Raw genomic sequence first — 15,150 nt, forward strand, 5'->3', positions numbered from 1 at the left:
TAAATGTAGCAAATATTCAGCTTAATCAGGGAATAAGGAACCATTTTACTTGTAAGTCTGTGTTTCAGTTTTGTTTATGCTTTGAAAGATCATCGTCAAATATAATTTGACATTAGTGATGCTATGTGGCATGAGTTTTTAAACAAAAATCTGTATTTTGAAAGCACACATCAAAATGTAAATGTGTTTTTGAAAAGTCATAATAATATTCTGACTGCATTATGATTATTTTGCATTTTGGAGATGTCACAGATAAATAATTTAGAAATCTACTCCAGGAAACAAGTGATCATTTCTGTGTATTATTTCTTTTTGGCAGAAGACAAATGATGTGTCCTCAATCCCATGAATTGTGCTATTGTTAGTAGATCTAACAAGTTCAGAAGGGAATATGTTTTTGTTACTTCTATTTCTGCATATTATTTTGGGAAAAAAAATTATCATCAAACCCATGTACATAGAACAAGAATATGTTTGTTTAGCATATTATACAGTTATGTTTATAATAATAATATATGGGTCATAATAAATATATAGTTGTGGTTATTTTGTATGTTATCTCTGCATCATCATACTGATGCATTGCACTTTCTGAATCAGGGAAGGACATGAGCCCTCTCCTTAGGAGGAAAAAAAAGTCTGTATTTGGAATAAGGTTCTCAGCTAAATCACTGAAGGATCACAAGCGAAAGGGAGAGGAAGGACTGATGATTGCAGATTCCTTCGGGATTGTGCAGTGTGTTGAGAATAACAAAAATCTTTAAAATCTTATGTCTAAGTAGTTGATAACACTGTCTGTAAAAATAATTTTTGAAAAGTAATTTTTTCACTACAAGAATTAATCCTAAAGGTTGTATGATAGAATAAGTCATGAAAGAGGTTTTATCCTCTCAAATATTACAGGTCTGTTAGTTACTGTGTATTAAGAAAACCATGTGTGAAATTCATTTGTTTTAGCAGAGTTTAGAGGAGCATAAGAGTATTCTGAGGGCAGAATCTGGAGAGGTGTGTTGGAGAAAATGGGGTTGAGCAGCAATCAGAACAGAGATAGAACTGAAACAGCAGCAGGAATATCAGGAAAACAAGATGCTGCTAAGGCTGGGAAGAGACAACGATCAGTCTTAGCTCCGCATGGAGTTCGAAGGGTAAGACTGGAGAAAACCTTTGGTTAAGATCAAAGCGTTGCACTTTCTCTCACACTTAATCAGTTGTTTATAGCTACGTAAAGAAGGTAAAATCCTATTTCTTCTTCAGGGTACTCAGGTAGATGGCATAAGTAGATGACAAAGCTGGAGCTGGCCTGGGATTGAGAAGTACAGAGCTGTGACACCTGGCTTTGCAGAGATTCAAGGCTGTGCTGTGAGCAGTGTCATACAGCAGCACCTCTCCAGCCTTTGGAATAGCATGGAATAGCAAGAACTGAAAGATATTTTAAAATCACACTAGCCCATATTCCCCAGTCCAGTTGTAGTCTCTCTTGACAACATTTAACTTTTTTTTGTGGAATAAACTGTAGAGTTATAAAGGGATTATTAAGACCATCTATATCTCTCTGGCTATTAAATTTAACTCATGTCTCTCCCATAACTACACTTCAGTTAAGCTAAATATTCCGCTCTTAAAATTGAACTGTGTGCTAGAAGGAGAGAACCTGAGAGACTGAGCTGTCATCAAGGTCACTGTCATGTCAGGGTGTTGGTTAGGTGCAAAGGTGCCCAGAAGACAAACCATGATGCAGAGTAAAGCAAAATCAAAACAATAACAACAAACAACAACAAAACCTTAAGTTCTCCACCAGTTTGACCTGTGGTGGAGGTATTTGTTATTTAGTGGCAAGTAGTAGGCCAGGCACCTAAGCCTGGCCTCTGGCCAGCGGTGCTACCTCCTCAAGTGCAAGGTAATGGTTTTCAGACAGCAGGCAGGCTTGTGTGCTGTCTTCTCCTGTTACCACTGTGATAGAGTATATCTACCTCATCATCTTCTGCACAGCTAGTCCTTAACTAGTTGAGTTCCTTTCCCTGTTTCTATACTTGTTTATCCTGGTCTGAGTGTGGAGCCATTTCCTTGTGCACTCTGAACTGGTTTCTCTTTTCATTGTTCCAGTTTGTCATGATAGCTTTGAAGTCCAGTCCTGGTCTCCTGTAACTGGCCGTTCTTTTCTCCTTGGGGTCAAGTCACCAACAAACCTAATACATTTCTGTTTTATTATCTAGAACGGTAATGTGAGAGTTGACTATTACCGTATCCCAGACAAACATGACAGATCCTGCTTAATGAATACTTTGGGGTTTTTTTTTGTTACCAATTTTAGCTGTTTAGAATATGCTTTTCTAAATAGCTTTTCACCTTATACTAATTTTAGTTAGACACTTTTTCTGGTGTGACTCTAACATGGGATGCTCATAAACAAAACTCCTGCTCAACTGAAGATATTTGACATCTGCTGTTTGTTACCTATCATACTGCAGTGATAGGCAACAAAACTATTTGGGCTTTTTTAGCATTTTTTCAGGAACTGATACTAAACTGACTGGTCTATGATTTCTAGCTTCTCTTCCTCTCCCCTCTCCTTTAAAAATACGTGCTGTGTTTGCCGTTTCCCAATTTTGTGAAACTTCATTCGTACTCCACTAATTCTCAAGAAATAATTGTTCCTGGCAATGAGACCTGGCTTCAGACAGGTCTATACGTACTCCAGGATGAAGTGAATCAGCCTAGTGTATAATACACAGTCTAGACAGTTTGACCTCTTCCTGCTTTGGCATAACATCTAATTTTTATGCTACAGACATTGTTAACTTGTCGCGATGGGCTTTATTTCAGTTTATTTTAGGAGAACTTATTTAAAAGAAAAAAACAACTCAGCTGCTTTGGTATCATTTGCTGATAGAGCCAAATGGTAGCAGACTCCTTCCATAATATTCTAGAATGGGAAATACATGGTACTAGGTACTAAGTGCTAGGGACTAAGTATTTGCAGAATCATCTCAATTGTTTTTTGCATATTTTGCTGTTTGCGTTAAATTTTGTGTGTTTCTAATTTTGTCTTGTATGATTCTGGGTACTCTAACACTGTAAGTTCCTCAATCATAAGCAACTTTCCATTGATTGTTCATCTTCTAGAAAATGAAACATTTATGGCCTAGCTGGTCAGTTTTGGCAGGATTTCTCCTTCTTTTGTATTGGGCTGGTTGTGCTTCTGATGTTGGTATTATTTCTTCAAATGTTTCCGTAGATCATGGAAGTCCATAAATCATGGACTCCTTTTTGCTGCCATGGTTGCTTCCTTATTTTCTCAAAGGTTAGGATGTTTTGTTTTTGGTTTTGTTTTGTTGTTGTTGGTTTTTGTTTTTTTTTTATAAACGTTTGGGGGTTTTCTTCTGCTCAGCTTCCTTACCTTTTTAAAGATCACAAAGTTTATTCACTTTCACATTCTAAACTATTTCCTCTCTACTGATGGGAAACAAAGTTCCAAAGGTCCTTTGCTGGTTGCCTTCCTAGTGTCAGTAATCTGTCATTGTGTGCTTCAAGGATTCTTTCTGCTGTATTCCCCTCTGAACTGGAGAAGCAAAAGCCTTTAAAACCTCTTATTGTCTTCAAATGCAGTGTAATGGGGAATTCTGATGAATACTTACAAAAAAAAAAAAAAAAAGGGCAAAATTTACCAGGCTCATCTTCCTAATTTGGTGCTGTGGAGTACGTCCCATCATGGTACTGCTGAAGTGCTTTTCTCTTTAATCACGATCCTGAGAATTTAACCTGCTGTATTTCCTTCTATAGTCCTGAAGCTCAGGACAACCAAAGGCTTTGTTTTATTTCCTCAGACTTCCCTTTTCATTACAATATTTGAGTTTAATTATCTCCCCCAGTTTTCATGAAAATGAAATAATAACTTTGATTATGAAATATCATCTTCTTGTTATTTCTCAAGTGACTTGGGCAGGTCTGCACGATTGACTCTGTGTATGTTGGACAATCAAAGTAAAGGCTCACTGTCTTTCCTTTCCCATTCCTGTGGTCCCGTGGGTAACGAGAAACCTTGCTCCCAGCTGCTGGTGTTTCTATCAGCATGTTTATAAACACTGTGTATTACCTTTTGAGTAGGTAATACACCTATATCTGAGCAGAATTGCCTTTCTGGCAGTAGGAGAAAATGTATGTTTAAAGAAGCCTCTCTGGGCATAGCCCATTTTGGTCAACTTACTTGCAGTGAGTGCTGCCAGGGCCCTGATACCTCGCTGGGCGTTGTATCCATGGGACTTCTAAGGCATGGGTTGCTGTTTCACAGCCTTACATTTTTTTCTGGTGTGCTTATCCTTGTTAAAATTCCTATCTACTGGCAGTGTAGAAACAACATGGGGTTTGAGGAGAATTTATTCTGAGCTTTGCTTTGAATTATAATTTGTTCATAAATCAGTCTTTAACAAATACTAAGATAAAAAAATATTCAATTGAATGTTTTTTAGAATTGTCAGGGGAAAAATACCAAAAGAGACCAAAATGAAAATATTACTTTCTTTTGCAATTAACACCTATTCAATTGGTTTAAATATCTACAGAAAAAAAAAAAACACACACACACCCCCCAGAAAAACCCACTCCCCGCACAACAGCTGAAAGCTATTTTGTCTACGTGGGTTTTTTAAAATACCTTCTCCCACCTCGCCGTAAAAGACAACCAAACCAAACAAAAAAACACAGGAAAGAAAATTTGTGTTAGGCTGGAGAACAGCATGGCATACTTGAAGTGCTAGGAATTCCTTCAGAACAGCAGAAGAGTTAATAAGAGCTGGCCAGGCTTTTAGTGTGCAGTATAGCTATGTATCCTTGTTTCCAAATTTATGAGCCCATGTGACTTTTTGAGATAACTTGCTATACATTTTGCAAATTTCATCATATGCTGAACAAAAATATTACCAAGAGATCATGCCAAAGCTAAAATAGTGTTAATCGTATGAACCAGGAACTGAAATAAAGCAGTTCAAACAAGTTAGTTTCAATATTGAATTGGAATTAAATAACAATAATAAATTTATTCAAACAAGTTCTGAGTTTCAAAAACAAGACCTCTCTCCATCCATCTACAGAATTAGCTTCCGCTCAAGAGAGTAATCAAAGTCAGCAAAATGAGCACTTGGAGCTAGCCCTGAGACAACAAAATTTTTCTTAAATGTTTAGATACCACAGTATCAAAACTCAATTAAAATGTTTGCCTGCTGATTTGAAGTTCTCGGTAGTGCTAACTGCTTTTTCTTGTATCCTCAACACAATATTTTTTTTAATAAAGCTTTTAAAGGAACTTTTCAAATTAATGGAAGTTCATGCATCTTACTTAGTGTTTTACATCTCTAAGTCTCTCCAGGTTCTTTAGCACTTGAAACACCCTTTTGAAGACCTTACAGAACATGCTTCTGAGGGCCATCCCTTTGTGAGCTTTGTGGATCGTATATATTCTTGGACTCCTATGCCTACAATAAGACTTACACATCCTCAGAATAACATTTGAGGCAGTCTCGGAGATAAAAATAAGCATCTAGCTGGAAAGGGTCGATGAACTCTTCAACACTCTCAGCATTTGAGTGAAGGAACTAAATAATGTTGGCTCAGAGAGTCTCATGAGCAGACTCCCTAGAGATTCAGGAAACTTAGCACAGCTTCCTTGTTACGTTCCTTGTGTGCATATTAAAAGTTTTGGAAACATTCACAAATCCTCAGTTTGTTACTTGACTGGATAAATTGTGATTTTTGGCTTCAAGCTTCCGTTGGCAAGATTAGTAATCTTTGCTTTCAATAATTTATAAAGCCTTCTAACAATGCTGAGACAATTCAGGTAGGAAATCCACCTTGTGAACATACAAATGGGCCCAGCTGTTGTTGTGTTGGTCGGTCTTTTGCAAGTATATCATTTAAGAAACCTTCCTGAACCGTCAATGAGTGCAAGTGCAATATTGTCATATAAAAGAGTACATGTGTAAACTGTACTCCTCATTAAAGTAAAAAATCACAATCCATAAAATAAAAAAAATCTTGGCTGGATAAGAAACTCATGTTATATTTTAACCAGTCTGCAGAAAATTCACCTTGCCCCCAGATAAAAATAATATATTAAAAGAATTTTTAGTAAATCAGCCACTGACAAATCAAAAATAACTGTGAATTTGCAAAGTCTTGAAAACAAGTAACTTTGCAATAGTAACTAAGGGAGAAGTCAAATGGATTTCCTTTTCACTAGATTTCATTTAATGGTAATGTCCTTAACTACTTCCTTGCCTAATTATTTCTGGATTTCTAGTTTGCAAATACTAATTAGCATTACAACCTGCGCGATGCTCACAATGTAACTACCTCTTTTAAAAAGATTTTTAAACTAAGGGTTTTTTTTGGTTTTGTGGTTTTTTTTTTTTTTTTTTTTTTTTTCAAAAGAAAATGCCAAAGTGCTCAGTTTGTGTGAGAAAGAGTAGGAAATGCCCTTAACTTCTAAACACAAAAGTAAGGAATAAACATTTATTTTCAGTGTGTGCTGGATAAGCCCAGTTTGTCAGTTATTTAAATCTGAAAGCCTAGTGCTTGGTAAAGCTCCATAGACCCTCTTTTAATGATCTTCTGTTACTCAGAAATTTAATTAAGATATAGAAAAGCAATTTTGTATCTCAACATTATGATAAAATGCCTAAATAAATATTGAATTGAGGGACTGATCTGAGACCTTGGCTCTAGTTTTGGGAGCTATAGAGGTCACAGGCACGTGTGCCAGGTCTGTACTCCAAATGCGAGTATTATATATAATGTAAATTGTCACTTGTATGAAGTACGAGTCTTTATTTGAGCTTTGGAATCTTACAGTATGTTAGCATTCAGTGTTTAGGACATGTGCCAGCAGGGGACTCAAATCCAATGCAATTATATATTTTCTGTACAAAATAAAACCTAAACTTCACAGTAATGTGCTGCATTCTTCCCACATACTGCATGAGCCAGCATGTCCTTCAACTGAATAAATGGTAAAACACAGACCTTGTTCTGCAAGGATTTAAGTTCGTAACTGTAGGCATCTGAAGTGGGTTGATTTGACAGCAAGGAGATAATGAGCATTTTTGTGAAGCTTTCTGTATAAATAGGCAATAGGTAGCTTTTGAATTCTCTGCTTGCCACTTAGATGCAAGGGCTGTCTGTCAAGCCAGGGTACTCCAGTGTTTTCTCACTATGTGGTTAGTTAGCAGCTTGACTAGAATGATTTAAACACACATTGTTTATCTGACAGGATAAAATGTTTAGCATCTTTTTTGTTCTTGGGCATAGAAGTACTTTGTTTCTTAACAATATGACCTATCACGTCTGCAACAGCAGCCAGATGTTTTTGGTGGCAATAACAGTGTGGTGAAGACATTTACCAATAGCATGTAGTGGTCTTCTAACTCATGAAAACTCAGGCTATGAAGGAGGAGGGCAATCAAGTCAATACATAGTGTTTCTGTACATTTGTTGTAACTTTCTGTAGGTTGATGCGTGGCTTCTATTGATTTTTACCTTGGGAAACAGTTGATCATTTCCATGAGATACTGATCCAGTTCCGTGGGACCTGTGGAAGACAAAACAGAGGATGTTCCTGGTCTTTGATAAGCTTTATTGTCTGTTTAATGCAGGCTATATTTGACCCTAAAAATTAACACGGTAAATACAAAAATGGCTGTTGCATGTGTTAGAGAGATCTAGTCTGACTATGTAAGAAGCCAGTCTGTGCCTTAATTTTAGATGCATCCTCTGAAAATAATTATCTAAGTTTCCTAGTTACATGATAGAACTGCTTTATTAATTAGCACCTACATGCTAGGCTCAATTAGGTGCCTAACATGGGCTGACTGACTCCTATCATTAGACTGCTTCTTGTCTTAAGTAACTGCTGCAAATCTAGTGCATCTGGATTTGAGCGAAACACCAGAAGCGTGTTGTTTGCTGAATATCAGTAGTCACTGAATAGAGCCTGGATTTAGAAAAACTTCTTGGGGTATTTTATTTCTGGTAATCAGGACTCTTTGGAAATCAGCACGACTGGTCATACACGATAATGGAGTTTCTCATGTTTTGTGCTTGTTTTGGCTTTGCAGGAGAGACAAGGCTGCAATTTCCAGCACTTCTCAGCTTTGCAGGGTTTCACTTGAAATAAACAGTATCCCAGCATTAGCTTTGGTATGGGTAGCGCTGCTGAAGATGGAGTATTTTACAGAAAATGTTTTTTTGGTGGTGTGAATTTTGCTTTCCCTTTACTTTGAAGGCACGCATGTTGCGGATATAAAAACAACGGCAATTAGAGTTTTACTCCCCGTCTTAAAATTTGATTGAAGACTGCAAAAGACTTCTCTTGGAAAAAAAAACTCATCACATTTGTGTCTTGTAAAGTAGATTTATTATTATATCCATCTGTGTCCAAGTGTAAAGTAATTGAGCAGCAGCATGTTAATAGGAAAAATATTTCTTTGCTGGCAGGACTTTTGAATTATTCCCTCAGGAAAAAAGGTTTTATAAATATATACTTGTTTTACTCTCTTGGTCTTAAGTAAATCATGCATTATAACTGCAAATGGATTTTTAATAATATGTTTTAAGTTGAAATATATTTTTTATGTTTTAGAAATATATCAGTAATGTACATTGGAACTCTAACAAAAATAATCATACAGTATATGTACATTTTCATAGGGACTTACTATTTTAAAGTTTTTAATGTTTTTAAATTTAAAGCATTGTTAAAAAAGTGTTTAAAAGCAGTTTAAGCCTGTAAATCAATTATTTACTCCTTAGAAAAGTTGTTCTTTCCGCTCCATAATGTCTTAAATTTGTCTTATTTTGCTAGTTATTCTTAGTGACTTTTACCAGTGGAGAGGGTACTCTGTGTAGAGGTTTTTTTTGTTTTGGGTTTCGGTGGGGTTTTTTTGAGAAAATCTGAAATTCTGAAACTATGCTCTTAGACTAAGTTTTTGCATGTTATTTACCTATGCCTGGATCTCTAGAATACTTGCTCAGTGAAATTATTTTGTGTAATTAAAGAAATAGTCAGTTCTGGGGTGCGGCAGCGAAAGAAAGACGTAAATAGGTATTAAGTAAAGAAGCAGCAATGACATAGGATGATCAAGGAGAAATTATTTTTAAAAGTATAGCTGTGACAGAGTACTTACCTGAAGATGTCAAGACCCCAGTGTCAGTGTTGCTGCCATAAAATATTTTTTAATCTCATTTGGGGATTTTATTCCTTTATGTTTTGTTTGTTTTATTCTATGAGAGTTTATGAATATGGATTAACTGGCACTTTCCATTGTAAAACCCTTTTCACAGTTGTAGATTCAACCAAAAGTTGACATGCTAGTGGTCTATTTCATACAGAATTTTAATGGAAATTTTAAAACACAGTAATTCTTCCAATAACGTGGACTTTTTTTCTTTTTTTTTCCCCCCAATTCACACGTTTTTGCAGCTTTTAAAATATTCACTGAATTGTAGTCATACCACTTAGTCACAAATTTTTATTTGAAAGCTACCTTTATGCATTCCTGGTGTATCACCTGTGCTCCAGCTCAGTACAGCTGCATTGGCAGTGCAGTTCCTGCTCTGAGGTTCTAAGAGCAGAGGGAAAAGGCCATGGCCTTGCCAGCCGCGCTGGATGTAGCTGGTGGTTTGGAATTTACCGAAGTGTAGAACAGACAGGAGGGGTGAAAGGGATGAAAGCTGAAGTTTTATGTGTGGGGAAGAGGGGGTTGCAAGTATGTAGCTCAGTATAGAGGGGTGTGAGGGGAAGGAGGGAATAAAACAGACAATAAAGAGAGGACACCAAAGCCAGAAGCGGGAGACAGAACGTGGACGATGGCAAACAAATGGACAGGGAAGAAAGGCAGCAAAGTGTAGGTAGTAGGTGAGGAGGAAAGGTTATCAGGCAGGAGCCAGGGCAGAAGATGTATGAGAGGATCTTGCTACAGCAGGAGCTTGGTGGGGAAGGATGCTAGGTGCCTGAATCAGGTGGTCACAGGTATGCAATATCCAGGAGGAAGAGCAGCAAGGGAACTTAGACCCAGGCGCTGAAGCTGAGGAAGGAAGAAAGGAGACCAGGGAGCAATGGGGACAAGCGCAGAAATGTCTTTGAGCGCTTGGACACACTTCTGCATGCTGGAGCTGACATTTATTCCTGCCTGAACATTTCTCTGTTGCTGAGCAAATAGATGTGAAACAATGAGGCGAAGCGTGTTGTGTTTTGCCTGTGGCAGGCCAGCTCATACAGGCAAGAGTTGCTTTTTGTTGTTACTGTTGAGTCCATTACTGAAAATTGGAGAGCTCTGTGCCACAGGTCCCAGCGTACTGCCAGCTCTTGGGGTGGCAGTCTGGTTTGTGAATTTGTTGCTCTTGCTGCAATTTTGAAGTCTATAAAGGTGCAAGGAATGATGCTAAAAATAAAACCAAAAGATCTTTAATGTGAAGTTAAGCTCTCCAAAATTGCGGAACTGCAGTAGCTAATGCAACCGCAAACTGCCTTGTGTGGTTATGCATATGATAATAATAACCTGTTTAAAAATAGGCTTGTGCATATGATCATGCAGACCGTAAGCTATTAAAGATTTTATGGATTATAAAAAGTGGTACAACTTGTATTTCATAACCAGCATTTAAACATTTGTAGAAAAAGAGTCAAAAATAATAAACTCTTCATGTAAATGTATATGTTTTCCAGGTAGAAGCATGCTTTGTTTGGGCTTCTGTGGGATGCCTGCGTGCTAGTAAGAGTAGTCACCTAACAGTAGTACTGTAGGGGTGTGTTTTCTAAAGCAAAATAGTGAAGATGTATTGTCTAAAGTGTACATAACAAGTAAAACACGTTTTGTGAAGACATAGAGTGTATCAAGACTGCTGAGAGTATCAGCAATAATTATCTGACTTTAATAATAAAGTAGGTTTTTACCCAGTGACTTTTAAACGATCGGTAAAGAGTTTGTAGGATTAATTTTAGGAAAGCATGTGAAGAGTTGTTCTATAACGAAAACTAACTCTGGGACATAATAATTTAAAGACTTGAAAAAAAAATCACTTGCAGATGCAAAAAGCAGTATTATTAAACTGTTGCACTAACATATTTAAAATGACCAAGGTTCTCTGCCTAAGTGAGGGTGAAGAATGCTTGGAGTGCAGGTATGGATGTAAACCTCAGTGAGGGGTGACTGTATTTCCTTCAAGGTCTAAAACGAACCTCTGAAGTGATAGTTTAGATTTTGATTTAGTGGGGGTTTGGGTTGTTCACGTGTTTAAAGTCATTGTAAGCTGAATGGCAGAATCATCTACCTTTTCTCAGATAAAATTCAAAAATACCTCTTGGTTATTTCAGATCAAGCTTTTATATACTACTGTTATTGCAAGACAGCATTAGAAAGAGTTGTCATTCTCATTTCTAATGACACTATTGCATTTTTGTTACTACACTGTGGCAATGCCCAAAGGGATGAAATAACCAAGGTTCAGAGTTCACAGGTATATTCTGTTTACAACTAGCACTAGCACAGAAATACTTCAGATTATTCTTGCTGTATCAGTCTCGCATTTATTCTTCTGTTGGATCTATTCTAGCCTGCATCATTCTTCTATGACCTTCCCAATATCACCTGCACCCTTCCTCTTTGTAAAGAAAATTGTGCTCCGAATTGCACTTCCTCTTGCAGTTCCTGCCTTGTGCTTTTCCTTCTCAGAGTGCACTCTTGCATCAGTCCTCTATCACAGACAGCTGCCAGTGAAGTTGGTAGTTTTTTGGTACTGACTTAGCCTTTTACAGCTGTAATATATTAAGTCAAACTGTGGTTTCCTTAGCTTTCCATAAATAAATGTATACTCTGTGGTGTTACACTCTGCTGCCTTTTCTCCCAAACTCTACCCACGGTTCCCCTTCTTGGCCCGATGGGCTGATGGCTTCCAGGTTGCTGCAATTAATGGATTTATTCTTGATGTACATAGTGTATAAGTTTGTCCCAAGCGAAATGAAAGATTGCAACCTTTAATGTGCTGTTGGCACTGTTTGCTCTATTTGTGTGGCTGTTTTGCCTGGTGCTCCATTGCCCTTTACCAGCTCCTGTGCCTGTCCATCTGTGTGGTACCCATTGTCACAGTATTGATTGCTTGGCAGATTCCTGAGTGTGGTTGACTGTTCTGTCCTTAACTACAGCTAAGTGCCTATTCTGTGGAATATTCTCTCCCATGTCACCATTAGCTGTAGTCCTGCGTATTTGTTATGGAGACTGGGGGGAGGAGGAGGGCCGTGAATGCAATGCATTGGGGTCCATTCTTAGAAGATGACTGGGCAAAGAAAAATCCAGCTGGAGTGCACAACTGATTCTGAGGTGCAATTTGTGGAAAAGCAGAGGTCCAAATAAATGTATTATTCTGTGCTTTTATATTATTATGCTATATTGTTTTCAAATTGATATAAGTTAATTTGAATCATAATACAGGTTTTGTATTTGCTTCATCAAACTATTGCACATTAAAATTCATGCATGCAGAAGTAATCATTCATGCATCTTTTTCTGTTTGAGAGATTACACATTTCTTTCTATTCATATTCTTCCAGGTGACTTGGATTATTACTGGCTGGATCCTGCTACGTGGCACAGCAGGGAGACATCCCCTATTAGTTCGGTAAGAAATAGGGAAAAAGAAGGTCATAAGTATGAGTTAAAATGCTGGCTCATTATTTCAGTTCAGCATAGGTATTTTCTTGCAAAAAAAATACTCTATACAAATTATTTGCTCGAGCAAGTCCAGCGGAGAGCTAGGAAGATGATCAGGGGACTGGAGCATCTCTCATATGAGGAAAGGCTGAGAGACTTGGGTTTGTTCAGCCTTGAGAAGAGACGACTGAGGGGGGATTTAATCAATACTTATAAATATATAAGGGTGGGTGTCAGGACGGTAGGACTGGACTCTTTTCAGTGGTGCTCAACGACAGGACAAGGGGCAATGGGCACAAGTTGGGACACAGGAAGTTCTGCCTGAATATGAGGAAAAACTTCTTTGCTGTGAGGGTGACAGAGCAGTGGCACAGGCTACCCAGGGAGGGTGTGGAGTCTCCTTCCCTGGAGACATTCAAAACCTGCCTGGACACGTTCCTGTGCCCCCTGCTCTAGGTGTGCCTGCTGAAGCAGGGGGGTTGGACAAGGTGATCTCCAGAGGTCCCTTCCAACCCCTGCCATTCTGTGATTCTGTGGTAGCAAAATTTGGCTTAATGGATCATGGAAATTGAAATTGGAAAGAAATTTTCATCATAATATATACTAGTAAAATTGCCTGAATTTTAACTTGTATTTAACTTTTATAGACATGATACTAGATTTCACTAAACACCACAAAAGCAGGTGTGAGTGTGATGTTGCTCTGGGAGAGATTAGTGAGTTTTTCTATTGACTTGGAGCAGGAAGGGATCGTTTTGATTTTTGTTATATAGTGAACCCGTATGGTAGAACTGTATAACATGTATACTATTCCAAAGAACAGAAGTTATGAATGTACTTTTCAGGTGTATGGAATTTAAAAGTAGATGTTTAATTTTATTGCCTAAGGTGTGGTTTAAATGTTTAATTGTATTGAAATTCAAATTGTATTATAATTCCACCTGTAGACTTAGCGCTGAGATTTTTTTACAGTGGGCATAAATATTTAATGAAGCCAGAGTCCAACAGATGTAATAATAGAAAGCTTAGGTGCAATGTGTAACACATCTGAAGGATGTTTTTTTCTACCATGATATAATGATGCAGAGATTTTATTGGTTTATAAATGTGCATCTAAATAGAGGAGGATGGCTGCACTTCTTTAATTCCACTGCTTTTTTTTTTTAACAGCATCCAGTAACGTGGCAGCCTTCTAAAGAGGGAGATCGCTTAATTGGGCGTGTTATTCTTAACAAGAGAACAACCATGCCAAAAGAATCAGGTGCATTATTGGGGCTAAAAGTAAGTATTACATAGTTTGTGTGCTAAGTGAAAGAAACTTCCACTGACCATAGCATGTAGATGTCTAATGCATTATATCAGAGGACTCTCCAATTATATGGTCATTTGACAAAAATATATTCCTCATTTTTTAGTAAGTTTTGAAAGTTATACAGGTAAGTTATCCTTCTATGCAGTATTCCACTCATCCTTGGCAAAGGACCTGAACCATTTGGATTAAAAAGTGTGTGTTTATTCAGCTTCCTGTCTGCAAAACATACGCTGCACATTGCAATGCACTAATGGAGTCCTGCCTTTTCTAGCTCTACTGTTTGCATTTCAGTCAAGTAATTAATCTCATAATCCACATACATAAATGTCATCCGGATGCAAATGTGTACCATCTCAGTGTTTAAAATCCATACACCCATTCAGAAACAGAAATTTTGTGGAATGAAACTAGACATTTACACCAAAAACTGCAAAAACAAAAATGTAAAGCATAGTACAAATTATATTTAATGTAATTCCAGTTAATACGGTGCTTCAAAATTAGGACACTGGCAACACTGTCCAGTTGATTTAAATCCCTAAATTAGTCATTTGTAGTGGACTTTTAGGTTCGTGTCCATAAATTGCTGGAACACTTAAAGAGAGAGTGCTACTTCTGAAGCTGGTTGGGAGGACAGTGTGCCAGTTCAAGAATTTATCTCTCCGTGTATATTTTTAACTATATGGAGCTCCAGAGATGACTGAGAGAATTTAATTTGGCTGTCTTCCTCACACCAGTGAGAACAACGGAAACAATGCAAAATATGAAACATTCCCATCCACTTAGGACTGTTTCTGCTTCAAAGGGCACTGACACTGAACTGCTCCTTGCACAGAGTTGTCTGATAGCTCAATCTCTCGCACATGATGGAGATGTGGGTTGTTGGTTCTGCTCATCATGGTGGGAATTGAATCAGGAAAGAACCTTGTGAACTTGGTAACGGCATGTCCCGGGTATAAGCCATTTATCCACCCTGAAGTGAGATGGTGTGGTATGGGAATATAGAAGATGAGAACAGCTTCACTCTACTAAATGTCTAGTAGTCTGTAGCACAATGCTGACTTTTGCTGGCAGCAAGCAATATTTTTTTAATATGTGAGTAAAAAGGTTGGTCCTAGTAGGAAACGTAGGTTGGAGAGCTTC

The 15,150-nt window shown here is 37.7% G+C and overlaps 1 protein-coding gene across 3 annotated transcripts in view; it reads left to right on the forward strand.

Moving 5' to 3' along the window:
• RIMS1 (regulating synaptic membrane exocytosis 1) overlaps window positions 1-15,150 on the forward strand; it is a 354,476-nt gene that overhangs the window by 181,401 nt on the left and 157,925 nt on the right. For all 3 annotated transcript variants that reach the window (XM_075087080.1, XM_075087081.1, XM_075087082.1), the window contains exons 5-6: window positions 12,596-12,663; window positions 13,866-13,976. In XM_075087080.1, coding sequence (XP_074943181.1) covers window positions 12,596-12,663; window positions 13,866-13,976 — 179 coding nt within the window. The remainder of the gene's footprint in view (window positions 1-12,595; window positions 12,664-13,865; window positions 13,977-15,150) is intronic.

This window comes from Phalacrocorax aristotelis, chromosome 3, assembly GCF_949628215.1.
Source record: "Phalacrocorax aristotelis chromosome 3, bGulAri2.1, whole genome shotgun sequence".
NCBI classification, from domain to species: Eukaryota; Metazoa; Chordata; class Aves; order Suliformes; family Phalacrocoracidae; genus Phalacrocorax; species Phalacrocorax aristotelis.